This window comes from Bicyclus anynana, chromosome 7 (assembly GCF_947172395.1).
Source record: "Bicyclus anynana chromosome 7, ilBicAnyn1.1, whole genome shotgun sequence".
Taxonomy (NCBI): Eukaryota; Metazoa; Arthropoda; class Insecta; order Lepidoptera; family Nymphalidae; genus Bicyclus; species Bicyclus anynana.
The window spans coordinates 6271585-6294098 of NC_069089.1; the positions used below are offsets into that span (position 1 = coordinate 6271585).

The following is a 22514-nucleotide window of genomic DNA, read 5'->3' on the forward strand; positions in this document are numbered from 1 at the left end:
AGTAAATAATCTTTTTATTGTTTGAAACTTCTTATACTTTAACTTCTTTTACTTTAACTTCAACTACTTACTTACTAATTTATATACTTCAACTTCTTGAAAAAAAAATGTACATATTATGTTTTCGAAAATATATATTATAAAATTTTATATTTCATGCTCTTTAGGTCACAAATCAAGTGCCCATAATTTCCCGAACAAACCTTTCAAAAGGCAAACCATCAAAATGAAGCGTGGCGGTAGTCATGGCCCTGATGAGATTGTATCAAAACACTCTAAGACATATATGTACCATAATTACATACATAGGAATATTCAATTAAAGTCCCACTCATTATAGCAAAAGGGATACCTACTTAATTATATTATGCTAATTTTAAAAGAATGTTTTTGCAAAATCAATTTCAACAATATGATTCCGCAAAGGAATTATAATTAGCTCCGAAGTTCCAAACGTTACATGAAAAATATTTTCGTACAACTATAACAATTAAAATATAATTGGATCGTAACCAAAAAGACAACAAACGCATCGAAAGCGATTGCATAACTTTAACTTCAAACAGCTCAAATATTGGAATTCACGAGATTACCAACAAATCGTAACAATAACATTAGCCTCTCACTTAATTTTTCCTACACATTATATCCATATCAGGTGTCGTAACCTGATAAAGTGAGATTGGCAATGCAGCAATTACTGCTATCCGATCGGATATCGCCAGGAATAGGTCCCCCACCGCTTGCTTCTGTTTTGTTATTATATAAAAAGACTTCGTTAACTAACAAGCATCAGTCGACAAGCTAATACAAGCCAAAGCAAAATGTTCTCCAAAGTAAGCATACCTCTTGGAATAGACACAATAATTATATTTACGTAACTGGGACAGTTTTAGCTAAACGTTAACGCAATGGTGTCGCTAAGCTTTCAAACCATAGACAGCTTTGACTACAATTTTCTACGTATCATATTTCATGACTGTGACAAAGTTTTGAATACACAACGAGAATCTGTGAAAGCCAAACAAACCTCATTTTAAGAAGACTGAAAATTTGTCAGCACATGTTTCTACGAGCACCATATGTAAGTACAGTAGCCAGTTATGGAGTTTGGACCATTATAATAGGACGGTTGAGGGGAAACCCCTGAAACCTGCCAAAGCCAACACGGTCCCATAATTAGCTACTGTAATTACCTACCATAGGAGCATAGGCTGACAAACTTTTAACCTTCACAAACCGAGTATGTCTAACTATTGCAGGCTATCAGTCCATATCACTCAACAGCTATTAAATTTGCCGACCTATTTAATTGACATGTGCAACAATATTTTTTGAAAACTCTGAACTTTATAATCTACCAATTGTATATTCACTTAAACTTGTTACTATTTATTTAATTATACTAATTCCAGACAAATAATGATGCTGATCACCTCATATTAAGTGATTACTGCACATAAAATCTGCAACACCAGAAGAGTCACCGATGCGTTGGCTTTGGTAACTATAGAGATCAAGATGTCTAATAATGGTAATTTTTACAGATTGTAGTACTATGCGCTTTGGCAGCTGCTTGCAATGCGGGCTACATCCACCATGCGCCAGCGGTGTCCCACAATATCGTCCACCACGAAGTACCAGCGCATTATACGGCCCAATCTGCCCAATCGTACCATGCGGCACCGGTGATCCACACTGCGGTGTCCCACGTGGCTCCCGTGGTTCACGCCGCGCCTGTGGTCCACTCCGCGCCTGCTGCTCATGGCTCCGGTTATGAAGGCGATCATTATGTTGGTGAATTTGTAAGTACTTCAATGATTTTGTATCTAGGTAATCGATTATTTAGCTAGCATCACTATTGGACTATTTGAATGGTCTACTACAGGATCAACTCGTTGGTCCAGTGGTTATATGACTTTAGATCACGAGGACTGGGTCCTGGTCCTGGGTCGAGATACATACTGAGTTTTTCATTCTTCTAAGAATTTTCAGAAAAAATGTCATTCTTGGGAAGTTGGCGGTTTTACACTCCCGTACGTCGAAAAGCATGTTAAGCCGTGCATCTCGGACGTCATCATCTGATAGTGGTCGTTCAGTAATTTAACATTATTGCCGGCCAATCCACATTGAATCAGCGTGGTAGCTCCATATCTCTGTTCCTATATAGAGGGGGATCTGGTCTACTATAGGGGTAGGTCTTAAATAGGCTGATATATTTAACTTCCCGGCTTCTAGTAAATTTTGAACTTTGGTTATGTAATGTTTGACTCTATATAAGATGTAAAGATAATGAACCACCACTAGAATAATAAAAAAACTATTTTTGAGACTACCGTGCTTAAATTTATAATTGAAGAAAAATCTAACTTTAAGATTTGACTTGTGACTTATCACGACTTAGTAATTGCATTCAATCAATTAAACAACGATGGATTATTCAAACAATAACTTAATCATTTCACCGTCGTGATCGTCGGAGCAAGACAGCATAGAAATGCCTAAAGACTAGAGCAAGGAAATTAATTACATTCTAAACCGAAACCATTACCTGCCACTTCATTCTAAATTCCATTATAACTTCCGTAATTTAAGACAAGAGCGAAGTTTTGAAATAATATTATGCACTGTTAAATCTATCTTTACATAATTAAAGGCTTTAAATAGGTTACTAGGTATTTTCTTTGGTGAACATATCTCGATATATTATTAAAAGCATGAGCCACTAGTTATAAGTGGTAAGTAATATTTAAGTTTTGGCTTTCATCTAACATATTTCAACGAACTTTACGTTGTGGAGTACTTACCTAATAAGCTTCTCTATCTGCTAGGACTTTTTCAGAAAAATTTATCTTCCTGGAGTTGGTAAAAGTTGATGGAGTTACTGTTACCGTGTCTCGGAGAGCACGTTAAGTCGTTGATACCGGTCATTGTTATTAGCACCAGAGTAGCCGTTAATTTATCATTATCCCCCAAATCCCGCCAACCCGTATTGGAGCAGCGTGGTGGGTCTAAGCTTCATATCACCTCTATTAGGAGGAGTGAAACCTGACTTGTAGTGGACCTTTAAAATTCGCTGATAATAATAAAATGATAATATTATTGTTGTTATCCAACGCTAATTTAAACATCTAAAATGAATGCAACTAATATGTTATGTGTGAATCTTAGTTGGTAATATGATATTCAGAAATAAAAATCTACTTGTACTATATGAGTGTGTTAAGAAGACATAGGCCTGCTTAGAGTGCTTATGCCTGTATTTTTCCAAGTCCCGAGAGGATCAAATTTTAAACTAATGACAATGACGTCATCCAAGTTTAAATATTTACCGGTTTTGTGTGCAATTTAGAGGTACTAAGAAACCTTATAACTCGATTATTTTATTTTATCAGGCTCACCCCAAATACGGGTACTCTTACTCAGTAGAGGACCCTCACACCGGCGACCACAAGTCCCAACACGAAACACGCGACGGTGACGTCGTCAAAGGCGAATACTCTCTTCTGCAACCCGATGGATCCTTCCGCAAAGTGACATACACCGCTGATCATCACAATGGGTAAGGAGACAAAGAGTCCTAACATTTTTGTAGAACGAAGTTCTTTTACGCGGCTTACAGTAAGACTGAACTGGCAGCAAACGTAGCTTCATACTGAAGCTCCAAATAAAGTACCAAGGCAGCAGAAATAATTTTGATCTAAATGACTATCCGACATCCCGTTGTCATGATAATACGGGGATAAAATATAGCCTTTAAAACTCACAAACAACATGGCTTTTTATTGGTAAAAGAATTTTCAAAAACGGTTATATACATAGATCCAGAGATGAGAACCCCCATACCTCAACTCACGAACTGTACTCTTAAAGAGCAATCATAAAATAAACCATAGAGAAAACATTTTAAGACATCACAACATTAAAAGTTGCGCATTTACCTTATTATGTTACTCTTAAGCCTATTGCACAATTTATAACAAAAATGCTCAAAATCTTACACAATTTTTGTTACATTTACGCGAACGTTAATAAATAATTTGCTCATTCGTTCTAATTTTCAAAAACTGACTCGTACTTTAATAAGAGTAACCCTGAGATTATGAAGAATCTGATAATTATGTATGTGGTAAAACATTTCGTGTTTCGAGTAGGTAGGCCTATTATTAAGCCGAGAACAAAGTTTCACAATCAACATGTTTTATCCAAACTAATAGTAAGTAAATGTAAGATTTGACTTTTTATCTGTTTATTACTAATTAACTTAAAAACTACTGTCTGTTTTATAGAGCGAATGCTTTACGTTCAAATAGAACTCAAAAACTTCCTGTAAACATGGTAGGCGGGCAGACTGATAAAAAGTTTTTCACCCCTGCTTTACCCACCGAAAGATCAATGTAATTTATTTCCAGTTCTTAAAGTACGGAGTATAGTTAAAAACCATTGATTCTCACGTGTTTTTTCTCAACAGATTTAACGCCGTGGTCCACAACACACCGCCTGTCATCCATCATCATTAGAGGCTCGTCAAACCAACTGTGATATTAGCATAAGTAGTTTAGTTCTTCCAACACATTACACCTTCAGATCTTCGGCTTTTGTATGGATTGTACATAGTATTTCGTTATTATATTAATAAAAAATGTATTATTATTATTTTTGTATTTTATTTTTAGCGTAAAATTTAAATAAGTTCTCTTTATTCAAGTTATTTTACAATTATTACATTTTATTTTCACACTGAATAAATAAATGACAATGATAAAAATAAATTTTGTACTCATCGATAAATCACACTCACGATATGACTGAGTGAGCGATGTTCAATTTATTTTGTTATCCTGAGGTGAGTATAATCAATAGTAATTAATAAGTAATTAAGTATTTTATCTTAAAATGCTTTTTATAAGGATGATATAGATTTTAGGTGAGTGATACCTCCATAAGAGGTTTTATCCGAGGCACGACAGTTTCACACCACCGACTTCCAAAATCCCGACCGGTATATTGAAAGTAAGAAAAACCAATATTTAATAACCTGACCCAGGATTCTAATTCAGAAACACGTGATTCTAAGGCGAATCAATTGCCGACTGGACAATCAAGGTATACTGGGACATTAAACAGCTTGGCGGTACGCCTTATAATAAAGTGACAACAAAAGATTCCACAAACAAAACCTCCTTGCTATCGCAAGCCATTATTACCATCTGTAGGCAACTTACCTATCACCAGTTTTCGTGTTAGAATCTAGATTATAATCACGTACCTTTTACTTTTTAAATGAGCTTTTATGAAACTAACTGTTGGTTTAAAAAGTTCATTTTTGTTACTTATTTCTGAAATAGACGCTATCGAGACTTTTTTCATTGTTCATCGGCAGGCATTTTTTGGATTATCGAACAGAGAACGAAGTATTTACAATAGCTAAAAGTTTTGTTCGCACTTACAATAATTTCACTTTGAAAATTCTGTATGAACCATCGTAAACAAGCACGATATCATTACAGTATGATTACGTTGAAGCCTAAAATTATATTTGGTTTTATAAAATAAGCTGACAGTAGAACAACATTTGTTACAACAGTTGTTAGCGCTTGACTACAATCCCATCTGATGGTAAGTGATGACGCAATCTAAGATGGAAGCGGGTTAAATTGTTAGAAGGAGGATGAAAATCCACACCTCTTTCGGTTTCTACACGGCATCGTACTGGAACGTTATATCACTTGGCGATACGTCTTTGCCGTCCCGACTGCGGGATTGCCGTAAAGAGGAGCCGTGATAGCCGATTGACCTCTGCCTTCATCTTAGAAGGCAGTGAGTTCGAATCCGGTCCGGGACATGCACCTGCAACTTTTCGTGACTGAGACACGTGATATTTCATTTCATAAAATGCACATAATTTGGAGGTACCCCCGGTCGGTTTCAAACCAATACCATAAAATCGAAAAAAGAGGTTAATAGCTCCATAGGGCCATTACTGCTCTTCTCAAGTTGTACATTAGTAAGTAGTGAATTATGATTATTTAAAAACATTTAAAAACTAGCTATATATAATTTACTACAACGATCTCGATAATCGCATTATAAAGTACGTATTACTTGCAAAGCGGTCGAACTGTTGCTATGGAGCACAATGCTCGAACATAACTCAAAAACGTTGCGAAAGAAGACTGGGGTGTCGTTAACTTGTCAAGGGTAACTTTTTACGACTTACGAAAATATTTATGTAACAAGATAAAATGCCAATATTGCCTATATACTATGTAAATATTTATTAACTGTCTCCAGTACATCTGTACTAGGAACTGTGTAATGCATATTAAAATTTTGACTTTTATCAGAAAATTCTACACAAAGTCTAAATTTTTAGAAATCTTGATAGTTCATAGAAATGGTACATTTTTAGGCCTTACCCTGCGTTTTACAGGACTCAATTTTATGTTTTTGATGTGTAGGGAGAGTCAATGGAAAGCTAAAACCAAGTTTGAGGGGGCGCCATTCTTGTCCCACGGCCTAGTCTAAAAACGCAACCCCAAATGTATCTTCTTTCTTTATTACCACCTGATTGATTTAAATGGCCCAGTCATCTATAGGGATCATTTCTTCTATAGGTGAGGGATACTTGGGGCTTAAATCCACCATGATTACTTACGTAATTACCTTGTATAGTGTACACTGCATTGCCCAACTCTGGGGTGCTGTTGAGAAATAAAACCCTATTATTCGATAGACCAACCTAGTCATGTGGTACGACGATTCTTCTTGTACAAACGCTAACGTTCCGAAAATTAAAAAATGTATGCGAATGACGTTTGCTATCGACAGATGACGTGATCAAGTTGTCGATCATAACTGTCATTCCCATACATTTTGTTAGTTTTCGAATCATTAGCGAAACGTTAACGTTTGTCGGAAGAGATGCCATGGCTACAAGCCCAGGACTTCATGATCAGAAGCCAGAGAACAGACTTAGCCCCTACTGGACCAACGAAGCAGTTAGTTATAATAACTACTTGTACAGATATAATCAATCTTTAGAGCGTACACTAGATACAATACAGCCTAAAGGAACCATCTTTATATCGAAGAGAGCGTTCGGTAAACTATAGGAAGAATGCAAACCATTCACATTCTATATTCATTCATTGCACTGTACACCATTCGCTTAGTTGTAATCTTACTTTACCACAAGCTCATACGAGTCACCAACTTATTGTCATTCATATGATCATTTGAAGTACTAAAGCCTACTACGTGTACAATTGAGGTAAAACTAAAACTGCAGATCATCATCATCATCATTAACAACCCATATTCGGCTCACTTTTGAGCACGAGTCTCCCCTCAGAATGAGAAGGGTTAGGCTGATAGTCCACCACGCTGGCGCAATGCGGTTTCGCAGACTTCACACACGTGGAGAAGAAAATTCTCAGGTATGAAGGTTTCTTCACGATGTTTTTTCTTTTCCTCACGATGTTTTTTCATTGCACATCAACTTACAAGTTGGAGTAGGAGTTGGAGTGCATGCCCCGGACCTGATTCGAACATACGCCCTTCGAATCGAAGGCAGAGGTCATATCCACTGGGCTCATGATCTATCAATATCTAATTATGTGCAACGTTCTGATGATAAGTTTTAGCATACATGAATGTATGATTTTTTTTTTCAAAAGAATATTTGATATATATTTTTTTAAATATGACCAATATTCTCATTCCCCTCCAACAAGTCGGGAAAGACTGTTTTTGGACGACTGTAGGTATGACAACCCTCTGTGATGAGTCCGACTGCTTTTCCGTTGAGCTATTGAAGCTCATTACATAAGTTATACTACAATTAGCAGACGCCCGCGACTTCATCCGCGTGGAATTCAGTTTTTCACATATCCCGCGGAAACCATGTATTTTTCCGGGATAAAAATTAACCTATGTGTTAATCCAGAGTACAATCTATTACCGTTTCAATTTCAGCAAAATCGCTTCAGTAGCCTCATCGCAAAGGAGGAACAAACATACTTACACACACATATACACACAAACTTTCGCTTTAATATTAGTGTGAAGAGAATAAAAAGTTACGTCCAAAACAAACTATAATATTATTTAATACCCCCTTTTCGAAGTTGGTTTAAAAGTATAATAATGTAACCATTTTGTAACTCTATATCGATTATGAAAATATATGTAGGTACTTAATTGCTGGTGGCTCCATAATATCGTATTACATTTAGCTTTATAGGACGTATATTCCATACATGGCCATGAAGTCTTGAGGCCCATCTGCTTCTTTGATTAACTGTTGAAAAAAAACAAACCAGTTCTGACATAATTTGGCCTTAAACTATAGGGCAGTTAACCGCTTCTGAGAAAGTCAGTCTTTATTCTCTTCATGTGTATTTTTAATACAGGTAGACGTAAACTCCATAGGAACTTTTTAAACGGAACCTTTTTCGCATTGATGAAGAAATATTGGATTAATGGTTGTCGGATTACGTAACTCGTTAATCCAATTTTTAAATTAGAATTTAGGTGTTTATTTAATATCTAGTATGGACAATTAATCCATTATCCATACCATGTTAATTTTATTAAACTGGATTCGGATGAAGCTTTAAGCTACCAAGTATACAATAAAATAATATTAGTGTAGGAAATAGTAGTCTGAGACGGATATGACTTCGCTCGATCTCGTGTTGGCTCGTGCCGAGACTTGATTCCGTAAAGAGTTGGGAGTTAGAGAGGGGTAGCGATCGGGCTAACTATAACGATAAGGGTAGCAAACGACTGCCGTCCACATTCCTTGTTGTATTATTCTTTATGGGTTACTTGGGTTAGGCGGGGAAAGTGACTTGATTGGAAAAGGGGGGTGTTAGTTAACTATCAAAGGCGCCTTAGACCTTACATACAACGATCACAAGTTCGTGACTCCACTCAAGGTGATTCTCTGCCATTCTAGGCTCTTATTTTGATTACAGTTTGATTTGTTGATTAGTTGTCCTGACAAATATTGTGAATTAAACCTTTGTTCGACATTGGTTTTTTTATCATTGGAATCGACTTCTAAGTCTGCTAAAAATTGGTGTAATATTAAAAGCCAGAAGATTTTGTGTTTACAATATGATTGCTACATATTCGTCCCGCATGTTAAAAAAACCCTGAATTAACGAATTTTATTTGAAAAAAAAAATTAAACCCTGGATTAACGCCCTTTTATCCTCGTAACATCCATGATTCCTGGAAGAAAATTCACGAAAACGGACTTCTGGATGTCCGCAAAAATTAAATATAAAATGCAGTATAACTAAATTTTATTTGTTCAAATACCCTCATAACCACGGGAACATTGCTTTTTTTTTTAAAAAAAAAAGAATATTTGCTACATCTTTTCAATATGACCAATATTCTGATTCCCCTCCAACTAGTCGGAAAAGACTGTATTAGTAGTGGGTACGCCAATAGACCAACGGGGCGAGGTTCGAACCACCACCCCTTGGTGATGAGTCCGACCGCTCTTACTGTTGAGCTATTGAGGCTACTTTCGGATCACATTGGCCAAAACTGAAACCTAGTATAAAGAAGCGATATATTTTTACTCAATCCATACAGCAATATGCTCGGATTTCAATAAATTATTCAAAGTAGAGCTTTGCAGTGAAAGCAATTGCGTTAGCGAACCACAGGACAACCTGCAATGAAACTCCGTTACATATTTAATACTCCGAGATGTAGCAATTGGTTTACTTTGAATGTACTATGACTTCGTACGTTCCAACCACAGATAGATTAGATTACTTAAATATAGCACACGGCATATATGCTGTGTACACCCTTTCTTTTTAAGGGTTACAGAGTAGCTCTTACCGTTGAGCTATTGAGGCTATAAATGATATGCTACGATAGCCGTGATAGCTCAGTGGGTATGGCCTCTGCCTCCGATTCCGGAGGGTGTGGATTCAAATCCGGTCCGGGCATGCACCTACAACTTTTCAGTGTGCATTTTAAGAAATTAAATATAACTTGTCTCAAACGGTGAAGGAAAAACATCGTGAGAAAACCTGCATATCAGAGCATTTTCTTAATTCTCTGCGTGTGTGAAGTCTGCCAATCTGCATTGGACCAGCGTGGTGGACTATTGGCCTAACCCCTCTAATTCCTAGAGGAGACTCGAGCTCAGCAGTGAGCCGAATATAGGCTGATATTGATGATGCTACGATACTATCTAGGCTAGCGTATCGAAATTAGGAGTTACAGACCCTGTAAAACGGACATGACTCACATACGTTTAATTATCGCACATTAATAACTTCGTCCTTGAAAGGAATCTAGGGCGTGAAACGCTTTTTACGAAAGCCTTAAAATTCAGTGCAAATATGTAACCGGTTACATTTTTTTCGTTTAATTACTTCATTTCCAAGATCAAATTAATTTTTTAACCGTATTCTGTGGTTAAAATTAGTTACTATACAGAGCATCTTCATAAGCGACCGGATTCAAATCCCAAAGTCTACAGTTCGATCCCCTACCATAGGACTATTGTCATTTTTACTCCTAATACAGGTATTTCGGTAATTTGTTCATGTTTAAGAAATGTCATCATCATCATTAACAGCCTATATTTGGTTCACTGTTGAGCACCAGTCTCCTCTCAGAATGAGAGGAGTTAGGCTAATAGTCCACCAAGCTGGCCCAATGTGGCTTGGCAGCAGTTAAGCACGCTAGTGCACAAGGCTCTTAACTAGGGTATACGTAGATACAAATTGCACAAACTAGAAAATTCCTTCTTCAGTACAGGTTTGTAATGAGTCCTCATGGATAGGCAACGCATTATTGCATATATGGAGTGCACGCTACTGATTCAGGCAGTCACACATTCGTAGAAAATTAAGAAAATTCTCAGTTATGCAGGTTTCTCAGTTTATGGTTATTTTGGATGTGTACAGTTTACTGCTATAGAAAATTATAACGATAGTAAAAATAAAACTGCGCTAATTAGGTCTTACAGGTACTTACACGAGTTATCAAGTTACAGGTAACTACAGAAAATAATTATCTTTTATTTTATGGTCCATTCATCCTTATCAGCCTATTTTAATTTTTAACGGCTCATCTGTGTGCTGGATATATATATATTATCTCCGTATTCCTACAGGAACGAGAACCACTCGGGTAAAACCGCGCGGCGTCAGTTAGTTAAAGATGTATATCAAAGATTATCCCATTATATAAAAGTAAAAATGCGAGATACTTAAATAAAAAAGCCAGCAACATCTGGCAACCGGTGTGCAAAGGTTATTCATGATGTATGAATCAAAGTCAGCGTAACAACCAATTATATCAGATCGGTCTCTTTGTCCGTCTGTCGGGAATTTCGTCGCAGCGGCATGATGTACCGTTCGAGTGTGTGATAAAAATCGTCGTAAAAAAATAAACGGTGTCGAAGGCTTCATGAAATTGGCTGATTTACCAATATCGTGTTCAACTGTTGACCTTCGGGAAATGTTAAGGCGTGCTCAGACTTCTGTACTTTACTAGCTTTACTTGCATTTTTTTTTAATTCTTGACAAGTTAGCCCTTGACTACAATCTCACCGGATGGTAAGTGATGATGCAGTCTAAGATGGAAGCGGGCTAACTTGTTAGGAGGAGGATGAAAATCCACACTTCTTTCGGTTTCTACACGACATCATACCGGAACGCTAAACTGCTTGGCGGTACGTCTTTGCCGGTAGGGTGGTAACTATGAATAATTATGAATAACTTAAATAATACTTTAACTTCGAGAGTAGATTTGTGGTTTTGATACTTTTTCATACCTTAACTACTTAAGCTATCACCGTGGAAGTTCATACACTATGTCAGGCGAATATGAAAGCAGAGACCTTTCATCTAGAAAAACAGATATGTACCGAAGGACGCTTTGCCTTTTCTTATGATACCATATTCATGACAGCTAAACCTAAATGAAAAAAAAGTAAATAATCCATGCTTCAAGCGACCTAAGAGCTGGCGCTTATTTGACCCAAAGGATAAGCTTTGCCATCCAGAGGTGTAATAATACCAGCATCCAGCGTATTGGGTACCTTGCCTATTGGTGAACAATTACGAGTAGATGGCTTGTATTTGTTATATTATTTATTTAAATTTAATATACCTACTGTTAATTCTTAGTCTTAATCTATTTTAATTTAATTAATAATATGTATTTGTTGTTTGCTGCCTAAATAAACGACATTGTAAATAATAATTAAATAAAAATTAAAGAAGTATTTTTTTTATCAGTCGAATTTTAGTTTTGTCCTTACTTTTTATGTGATTCAAAAATGAATAATCATCCCGTTATTTAGATTAGTGTTATATATGCATAAAAGATTTTTATAGGCCACATCTTAGGTAATTTACTTAACAACAATCGTTTACTGACACGAGTAATTTACCTGTCTATTTACTTAGAGGAATTGTAGATATTGTGCGCATAAATAGTCTGCGCTGACACTAAACGGGTATCTGATCGGGCGGGAAGTATGCGGTTTGATCGTTATTACTTGCAGTTAGGATTGCCATGCCGTAAAACCAAATAACCGGATAGCGGACCGGACATTTAGGTGAATTGGCCAGACGTACCTACCAATAATAAAAATAAAGATTTTCAGATTGGCAGACTTCGACGATATTTTTACTGAATTCCATTGTTAGAATGTTAAATGGATACTGTGCGCACGGTATAAAAGTTACTTGCCGAGCCATTTTCACGACCCGAGCTTTAGAAGGCAATTCAATACAATGCAACCTTATTTTTTTTTATTTAATCTCTTAATTTTTTAATTAATATATGCATTTTTTTTCTCTTCTTTATATTTAAAATCCCGTTTATTGTACAACCATTTGTGTATTGGATGACCGGGTAGGTAATTCCTTTTTCACAGGTTATCTATACTAATATTATAAAGCTGCAGAGTTTGTTTGTTTGTTTGATTGAACGCGCTAATCTCAGGAACTACTGGTCCGATTTGAAAAACTCTTTCTGTGTAAGATAGCCCATTTATTGAGAAAGGCTATAGGCTTCTTTTTATCCCCGTATTCTTACGGGAACGGGAGCCACGCGGGTGAAACCGCGCAGCGTCTACTAGTCTTCTATAAAATTAACCTTAATAGCGCAAATTGAAAGCTTTCTCTGCCAATATTCATTAATATCATGGTGAACATAGATTCTCTGTTCAGTCTTGGAATTTCAGCACTTTATAGTGTTGGACCACCACTAGGTGGACATCAAACGGGTTGCTGGGAGTCGCTGGAGGCTGGCGGCTTGAGACTGTTGAGTCTGAAAGTCCATGCAAGAGGCCTATGTCCAGCAGTGAACGTCATATCATGATGATGATGAATGTATACTGTTGTTTCATGTGACTATTTTCATTTTCCTGTACCCATATGTTTAAACTAATGTATTTTTTAGAATTATCTATGTCCGGCTTTATTTGAATTTCTGCTAACCCTACTTATACCGATGCATAAAATGATGGCAGCGCGGTGAATCACACCAAGCATAAAACATTTTATTGTTTTTTACGGTCGACATTACCAGTATAAGCTAATAATTAATAGTAACATTTCGCGAACATTTTTTAGTAGTAGAAGCATGAAAATAACCGTTATTCTTATTTCAGCAGCAAAACAGCATTGCTGTGTTCTGGTCTGAAATCTATACTCAATGTAACAGTTATCCTTGTAACTGCTCAAACAAATCCCAATGACCTCATTTTCCGATCCTGAACTCAGACCTTCATTATCTGTAATTTTTTAATAGCAGAAGCGTGAAAATAACCGTTATTCTTATTTCAGCAGCAAAACAGCATTGCTGTGTTCTGGTCAGAAGTCTATACTCAATTTAACAGTTATCCTTGTAATTGCTCAAACAAATCCCAATTATCTCATTTTCTGATCCTGAACTCAGATCTTCATTATCTGTAACTAAAAAGGCTGACTACTAGATCCACGAGATAGTCGAGTTTGATGACCTCTCTGGCGCAGTTGGATGTGCTGTGGTTCTTTACAGTGGGTCCCAGGTTCGATTCCCAGCTTAGGCCAGTTTACGATTTTATAATTTCTAAATAGGCGCAGGTCTTGTTTTGTAGTAGAAAATTAGGCCATGGCTATGGCTAGACTTACCTACAAACACGTACCGCCAAGCCATTTAGCATTCCGGTACGATGTCGCGTAGAAAATGACAGAGGTAGCTATAAGTAAAATAGAATTGTGCCTCTCCCAAGTAAGCCCGCTTCCATCCTAGACTGCATCATCACTAACTAGTCAAAGAATAAAAAAAAGAACTCAAAAGCATTTCTAAAAGCTCAATGTATACGCAGCCTTACGATTATGCAATGGAATACTAGATCACACTGAAAACCTCCAACGCTACTTTCTTGCCGAAGTATACCACGGACGCGTTCACACCGAATGCCGGACCAATTAATAACGAAGCGTTACAATATGAATTACTTCTCCTTTAATATTATAAATGCATCCTATTAGTGTTACGCAAATGTACATCCAAAAGGAAATCAAGAGATGTTACACAACAAGCACTAAATTCATAATCATCATTTTTATACGCTACAAAGAAACTATAAATAATTTAACGGTAGGCAACATTATGTGGTCTAAATATGTAAAGGTGACAGATGAAAACAATTAATATTTACTTATTATAACTACTTACCTTATCAGTCGATAGACGTCCACTGCTGGACATAGGCCTCTTGCATGGACCTCCAAGCACAACGATTTCGAGCCGCCAGCATCCAGCAGCTCCCTGAAACCCGCTTGATATCCTCGGTCTACCTAGTGGGAGGTCGGCCAACACTGCGCTTTCCGGTGCGGTCGCCATTCCAGCACCTTGGGAACCCAACGTCCTTCGGCTATTCAAACTATGTGACCTGCCCACTTCAGCTTCGCGAAGCTATGTCAGTGACTTTTGTTCCTCTGCGGATCTTCTCATTCCTGATTCGATCAAGCAGAGAAACTCAGAGCAAAGCATAGGTCGCTCCATCGCCCGCTGAGTGACTTTGAGTTTTCTAATAAGGCCCATAGTCATTTTATAACTACTTACTATGATTAATTAATCCTCTATTCCACATATAGAAGCAGTGTGGTAGGTACACTAAGGATTAGCTTATCATATTGGTTACTGGTTCTGTTGAAATTTTTCTAAAGTCGGTTCGTTAGTTAGTTTCTTTAGACAAAATAACTGAAAATATAATGAATACTACCTATTTGGCACCACCTTTAAACGCATCAATAGACTACACATAAAATGTACGATGTTGATGATAAAAATACAGCTCTTGACAAAATACAGATCTAATTACTAAAAAGTGGGTATTATTTCATATATAAAAACAGAATATCTAATAAACTTTTACTTCCAACCTTAATCTTCATAAACACCTTTGCATAAGCAAGTACCTAATTAAAAAAATTAATAAAGAAAGTACTAAAACGTTCATAAACTTATTCCATACAAATATTTTATATGACCACTATAACAAATGTATGTTAATTTATGTATTCGGTAATGAATATTATATTATGAATGCCGTTATGTAAGACGGATAATCTTATCTTCACTAGGTCAAGTTAAGTCTTCGGAAAATTAATTAATAACTCATTAAAACAGGAAAGCTCTCGATGAGGGTAACCTTGAAGTCAATCTGTCAATGTAGTGACGTAATACACGCAGTGCGTGGTGTCGCGTTGGGCCGGTTCGGAATCGGGTGACATGGTCAGCCCGGTATAAAAAGTACCAGCCGACCTACAACCCTATCATACAAGTCCAGTCAATCAATACAGCATCAACATGTACTTCAAAGTAAGATTTGAGCTGTTCAATTATTTTTCTTTACAAAAAAAATATTAATTATCTAAATTATACCTAATTGCATTCGAACCAAATCAACATAGATATAATAGTACTAGACCACTTAGTGATGGATTCTGCCCTGAAAAGTATTACAGCTATCTTTATTTCTACCACCAAGCAGTATTTCGGTTTGATGGTTGCCATTGATATTACAGACACATGAGGTTTAAAACCTATGCTTTTGACGTGCTATACGGTGGCACTTTGTCGGATATCTATTAAAATATCTTATGCACTGTTTAAAATGGGCAATGCTTGTTCTGTCTGAAGCAATAGTTCTGCACATAACTTAAAATGGGAATTTTTTTTAACAGCTAAGTTGTGCAAGAACTAAAATCTCGTGACTAAAATACTGGGATATTCTTCATTGCAGATCGCAGTACTCAGCCTGTTAGTGGCAGCCTGCAGTGCAATCGACGAGGGCCACGGCCACGCTGTATCATCCCAAAGCATCGTCAGACACGATCAACCCACCCACGGAGCGACCCACTATGCCCCACTTGTGGCCCATGCTGCACCTGTATTGACCCACGCCGCCCCCATCGTCCACCACGCCGCGCCCCTGATCCACGCTGCCCCTCTCGTCCAACACGTAGCCCCAGTGGCCCATGTGGCCCATGCCCCAATTGCTCTGGCCCGTGCTGAACAAGTCGAAGAGCATGTAAGTATATTTAGAAATTTTTAATTAAAATTCTGAAGCCACCAGCCATAAATCCGCATCCTCCGTAGCACATAACGCGACATTTCTTACAAATTATGCAATTTTGAGTACATACAACATGATACCAATTATTATGTGAATTTACTACAACATCTAAGACTCATATTTTTAACTTGCTAAATGTATGTGGTGTAACGATTTTGTCGCTCTAATAATTGAAAAACTGAGCATCAAATTGTGTTCATTTTAAGAAGAACATTTTTAGAAAAATAGTTCTGAAATGACAAGACAATCTGGTGCACTCTCATAGGCCTCAAAGGTATTTTGCTAAAGCTAACCTAAGCTGCGACATAACGTGGTAGGTCTAAGCTTCAAATCTGCTGTTTTAATAAAAAAAAGCCCTACAATGTGACATAATATAATACGGTTTTAACACCTTGTTGTGACTGTGTTGACTATTTGGGGATTTATTACACGTCGCATATAAATTGCAGTATTTAATTAACACGAATAACAACTTTCTTGTCCAATCGGGAAGTCCCTTCATTTATTACTATTCTATTTGATAAACTTTGTCCATAAATTCTAACTGCGATTAACATTAAAGTAGGGCACTAAATATCCGGAATGCGGTTAAATAACATTTCTTATTGCATATTGTAATTTAAAACACTTGCATGTAATTTCATAATTTTACAAGGAAATTTGTTTGAAAACATCACGTTTAATTATTATGTTTGTTTAATTTTGCTGACAATGAAAGTGAAAGGCTTGCTAAAATCATATGATTAAAATAACCTCAGTCAATACAGCTCAATTAAATGCTCGTTGAGAAATGTTTATGATACAAGACTATAGTGTTTTGTAACTATGGAATCTACAATCTATCATTTTAAATGATTGGCATAGCGCCTGTTACTCCCATGTGTATCATAATTCATTGCAGAGCAAAGACTTTAGTTCCTTGTTAATGATTTAAAATGATTATAATGTATATAGCCATATCAATAAGTTATGAATTATTGCTATGGCTATATTGGATTTTTACAAGTAGAAAATCGAAACTGAATTCAGAAAATATTTATCTTCCATAACTCCTATTACCAGGAAATCTAGGTCATATTATGACTACAAGAATAACATGGCTCGAGATTTTTTAAACATCGCGGAATGGAAACTAGCGGGCGAAACTGCGGAATATCCGCTAGTATAAGATAAAACAGATAAGGGAAATACAAGAGGTAGAGAAATAAACCATTAATGTAGAATAGTTTCAAAGTATGATATTATCGTCTGTCTCCTACAATTACACCCTTTTACCTAAACATTTGTTTAAATTTACCATTCAGCCGTGAAATAATTTTACTAAGAAAATTTAGTAAGAAACTTTGTCGGGCCTGGCGTGACTATGTAAAATCAGATAAAAATAGACAATATTCTGACGCAAAATAAACCGATTTTGCATTCTGCTGGTAATTCAACGCAAAAGTTCAAATACTTTTTATTGGTTTGTTTTGAATTTCGAGTGAATGCAAGACCATGCATATCTACGTCGTAATTGTATTATTAGAATAAGAAAGATTAAGTAACAAAAATATAATCACAACGTTTAAATTACGTATAGACCTTTCTGAAGCAGCTTTATGTAGTTGTGAAGAAGCTGCTTTATAGATATCTAGAAGTTTCTAGACTCATTCCTACAAACTCTGGTCAATTTAAATTTTGCCAAAGTTTATAGAAATAGATTCAAGCGATTTTGCGGTTTGTTATGATGCCATAAGTTAGACATAAAACTTAAGCAAACTCTTAGGTCTGCTATACGAGCCCTACTGTCTTAAAACCTTTCAAGAAGCAATGAAATGAAGTTTTTCCTATTAAACTAACCCTCTAGCTCTACGACAAAGCAACCTCACTCAAATCTACGAGGTATTATATTCGATTCTCACTTATCACATTATTGTCGAAATCATTTCCTAGCACAAACTATTCCCTTAGTTGGAGAGTAAAGAAGAATATTTGTCATGTTATGATAGTCAACATGATGTTTATGTGAGCAAGTGATATGTTAACTAAAAATATTTTGCAGGCTCCAGCTCACTACGAATTCTCCTACTCCGTCGAAGACCCCCACACCGGTGACCACAAGTCGCAACACGAGAGCCGCGAAGGAGACGTCGTAAAGGGAGAATACTCTCTGGTTCAACCGGACGGTGCTGTGAGAACCGTAGAATACACCGCTGATGCACACAACGGGTAAGAATATAATATCATTGTCATCATTAGCTGTTTGTCCTCCACTGTTGGAGTCCTGTAAAACACCATGGCCTTGAGATGGTTGAATTCGCCGAACATCTTAGTGACCCCGTTGATGTCTACAGATTAGCTAAATGTTGACTTACATTGAGCTTTTCAGTGTAGGGTCACCTATTCAGCAATTTAAGATACATTGGTAACTGTGCAGATTTGCTCATTTCATAATTTATCATAATAGGTAACAGCAGAGATATGAGTATATACGAGTATCACTCTACGCCTGTTGACTGAATGTAGAGTACAGTAAAAGTATTTCTTAATTATAACGAACGAGAAAAAGTACCTAGTTTATCAACCGACTTCAAAAAAAGGAGAAGGTTCTCAATTCGACGCGTTTGTTTTTTTTTCAGTATTTGTTACCTCATAATAACTCCGTCATTAATAACTTAACCATAACATTGTATAATTTTCAAAAATTCTTTTTTATATTGAAAGAGTATACTTCCAAATTGGTTTCATTTAATTTTCATAAAAATCGGTTTCGTAATTTTGTGCTAAAATCAAAATAACTGAAATACGTCTTTGAAGTCGGTTCATTTATATGTTAAAAAGATTTTATCTGTGATGTCTTGAGTTTGTATATAGGTATCTACTTTACGAAACTGGGTGCGATTCCTAGCTCTCTATTAGTAACTAATACCGCTAAACAATTTGGCGTTCCGGTACGTTGACGTGTAAAAACCAGTCAGGAGTTGAATAATCCTTAATAATCCGTGGCCAGGTCACAGTTAATCGCTGAAGCAAGTTATTAAAATATGTACCATAAAAAATACTATGTATTTCCAAAGTATATTTTCCATACATTTCGATATTTTAACTACTACTTTAAATTTATACTATTTTAATTTACCCAAACTGTTTTTAAGTTTAAGCGATATTAACTAAGAGCAATGAATTGCTCTGTAAGTGTAGACTGTAGGTATAGATAAGATTATAGTTACCGTTCTACAGTTTATTTATAATTCATGACGTAAGCGTAAACCTAACTGCATAACTTGCTCTAGATCGAAAACAGTGATGTACTAACGTGGTCTTGATTTGGAGCATGAATGCGTTCCATTATCACATGCATGAACTTGCCGTGAGTGCGTAATATTGCGTAAGAACATTCATGTGAGCTCAGTAAATAGCGGCAAAGCTAGCGAGACTAACAACTCGCAGGACTTGATTTATCTTTGAATAAGAAAATGTGGTTTTGGTCAATAAATTCGATAAGATCGTCGCAATGATATAATATATTCTTACTTTAATTTCGCAAGTCGCAATAATCATACAAAGGAAGACTAATTTATAATCTGAGGCAATATTCTTCTTACGATTCAACTTATTTGGTATTTTAAATGAAATCAATGACAAGTTTGTAAGCAAATTCAATTTCCAGACTTTAAATAATAGCATAAGCTATCTAATATTGTCTCAAAATTAAAACTGATGATTTTTCTTAACCATCTTTTAATTTCAATTAAAAAATTGGGTCAACTAGTACATTAAGATATTGCTTATTTATTATGTGTAGTAAACTTTGAACAAAATACTATAATATACTGCATTATGAACCACACTGAAATGTTGGCACAATACTAATATCCATATCTACTAATATTATAAAGATGAAAGATTTGTATTTTCGTATCTAACAAATAAACTCAAAACTACTGGACCGATTTTAAAATATCTTCCACTGGTAGAAAGCTACATTACCCGGGAGTAAGATAAGCTATATTATATCCCCGTTTTCCCACAGGAATTGTAACTACGTGGGATAAACCGCGAGGTTCTGCTAGTACCATATAAAGTTGCTTGACTGCCTCCGTGGCGCAGTGGTATGCGCGGTGGATTTACAAGACGGAGATCCTGGGTGCGATCACCGGCTGGGCCGATTGAGGTTTTCTTAATTTGGTCTAGGTCTGGCTGGTGGGTGGCTTCGGCCGTGGCTAGTTACCACCCTACCGGCAAAGACGTACCGCCAAGCGATTAAGCGTTCCGGTACGATGTCGTGTAGAAAACCAAAGGAGTGTGGATTTTCATCCTCACCAAGTTAGCCCGCTTCCAACTTAGATTGCATCATTACTTACTAGTAGAGATTGTAGTCAAGGGCTAACTTGTAAAAAATAAAAAAAAAGACGTTGTCACAGTTCTGATATTATTTGTTTGTCTACAGTTTCAACGCCGTGGTCCACAACTCTGCCCCATCAGCCCATGCTGCCCCAGCGCCTGCAGTCCATGCTGCTCCAGTGGTGCACGCTGCTCCAGTGGTGCACGCTGCTCCACTCGTCCACGGTGCTCCCCTGGTGCACACAGCGCCAGTTCTCCATGCTGCTCAATATCTGGCCCACCATTAATTCTTAATGTTATACGCTAAACTGTAATGTCCTATTAGAAATATATCGTTATTAATTATTTATATGGATTACTTTTATTTGTCTAAAAACATTTTATTAAGTAATGTCATATTTATTTACCTCCCTACAATCTTCGGCTCCTAACTGAAGTCTTCTCTTAGACTGAGAAGGGTTATATATTTATTTAGGAAGACCAACATTGAATCGTGTATACATATTTATTACAAACGTTGTGCCCAATGGTGAATGTTCAACTTATTACAGATCTTCACAACGTTTACAATATTTAAAAAATATAATACATAGTTTATGTTATCTAACTACAATATATATCTTAATTTTGTAGGTTAGGTTTGTAGACCATACTCCGCAAAACTAATCAAATGCGGTACACAGTAACCGCAATTAATAAATTTATAAAAAAAACATTGCATTTCAATAAATATAGTTTGAATACCTTGATTACGAAATTAAAACTATTTTACGTAAAACCTTAGTTTCGCTGTAATAAAGACTATTTTCACTATTCTCCCCATAACGTGCAAGGTTAGTTACACCTTACAGCTTCGCCCGTGCTTAATCGTCTGTTTATCCTCGGGAATAAATTTCTACGTAGATAAATACTCTATTTCTTTTCTGTATCCAAAATTACGGGTATGAAAACATGATGGCTTAAGGATTTAGAGGTTGAAACAACTTATTTTTAACCGACTTCCAAAAAGGAGGAGGTTCTACGTTCGGCTGTATGTATTTTTTTTTATATATGTCCAGCGATAATTCCGTCATTTATGGACCGATTTCGAAAATTCTTTTTTTGTTTTGAAGGGTTTGATTCCAGGGTGGTCCCATTTTTTCATATATCAGTATGTGAAAGTGAGTTGTTATAAGTTAAGTTTATTATAATCATTATCAGTAGATGTCTTCGGCAGGCTTCTGTCTCTTCCAACCACAAACTCGAGCCGCCAGAATCCACCACACAAGTTTTAACGTTCAAAAAAACTATAAAGGACTACTTTTACATTCGCATTTCGTGGATCTTGTATTACTTCAAACGTGCACTATGATGCAATACGCCTTTAGAAATACAATACTGCAATACCTAGATGCCTGGATCAAAAGATAAACACACTACAAAAGCACATGTTCTCTATTATCGAAAACCGTACCTAAATCTAACGTGTTTCAACACCAAGATTCCCTATTGTTTTAGACTTGTATCTAACGCACTCGTTTACTTTGCGCAACCACAGAGTAACACAAAAACACTGTTAAGACATAGA

At 36.4% G+C, this 22514-nt stretch overlaps 2 protein-coding genes across 2 annotated transcripts; both read left to right on the forward strand.

Annotated features, from left to right (window-relative positions):
- The first annotated feature begins 698 nt into the window (after positions 1–698).
- On the forward strand, positions 699–4656 carry LOC112058184 (cuticle protein 7-like). The gene is made up of 4 exons (XM_024098894.2): positions 699–836; positions 1548–1805; positions 3396–3562; positions 4472–4656. Exons 1-4 carry the CDS (start codon positions 825–827, stop codon positions 4518–4520), a joined length of 486 nt encoding a protein of 161 aa, XP_023954662.1. The 5' UTR covers positions 699–824; the 3' UTR covers positions 4521–4656.
- Positions 4657–15707: 11051 nt separating this feature from the next.
- On the forward strand, positions 15708–21296 carry LOC112058174 (cuticle protein 7). Its single transcript, XM_024098884.2, has 4 exons — positions 15708–15867; positions 16292–16579; positions 18666–18832; positions 21054–21296. Exons 1-4 carry the CDS (start codon positions 15856–15858, stop codon positions 21232–21234), a joined length of 648 nt encoding a protein of 215 aa, XP_023954652.2. The 5' UTR covers positions 15708–15855; the 3' UTR covers positions 21235–21296.
- Positions 21297–22514: the final 1218 nt, after the last annotated feature.

Coding starts and splice junctions, on each gene's coding strand:
- LOC112058174 (XM_024098884.2), top strand. Junction 16,580..18,665: donor CTGAACAAGTCGAAGAGCAT/GTAAGTATATTT, acceptor AATATTTTGCAG/GCTCCAGCTCACTACGAATT. Junction 18,833..21,053: donor ACCGCTGATGCACACAACGG/GTAAGAATATAA, acceptor GTTTGTCTACAG/TTTCAACGCCGTGGTCCACA.
- LOC112058184 (XM_024098894.2), top strand. Junction 1,806..3,395: donor ATCATTATGTTGGTGAATTT/GTAAGTACTTCA, acceptor TTATTTTATCAG/GCTCACCCCAAATACGGGTA. Junction 3,563..4,471: donor ACCGCTGATCATCACAATGG/GTAAGGAGACAA, acceptor TTTTCTCAACAG/ATTTAACGCCGTGGTCCACA.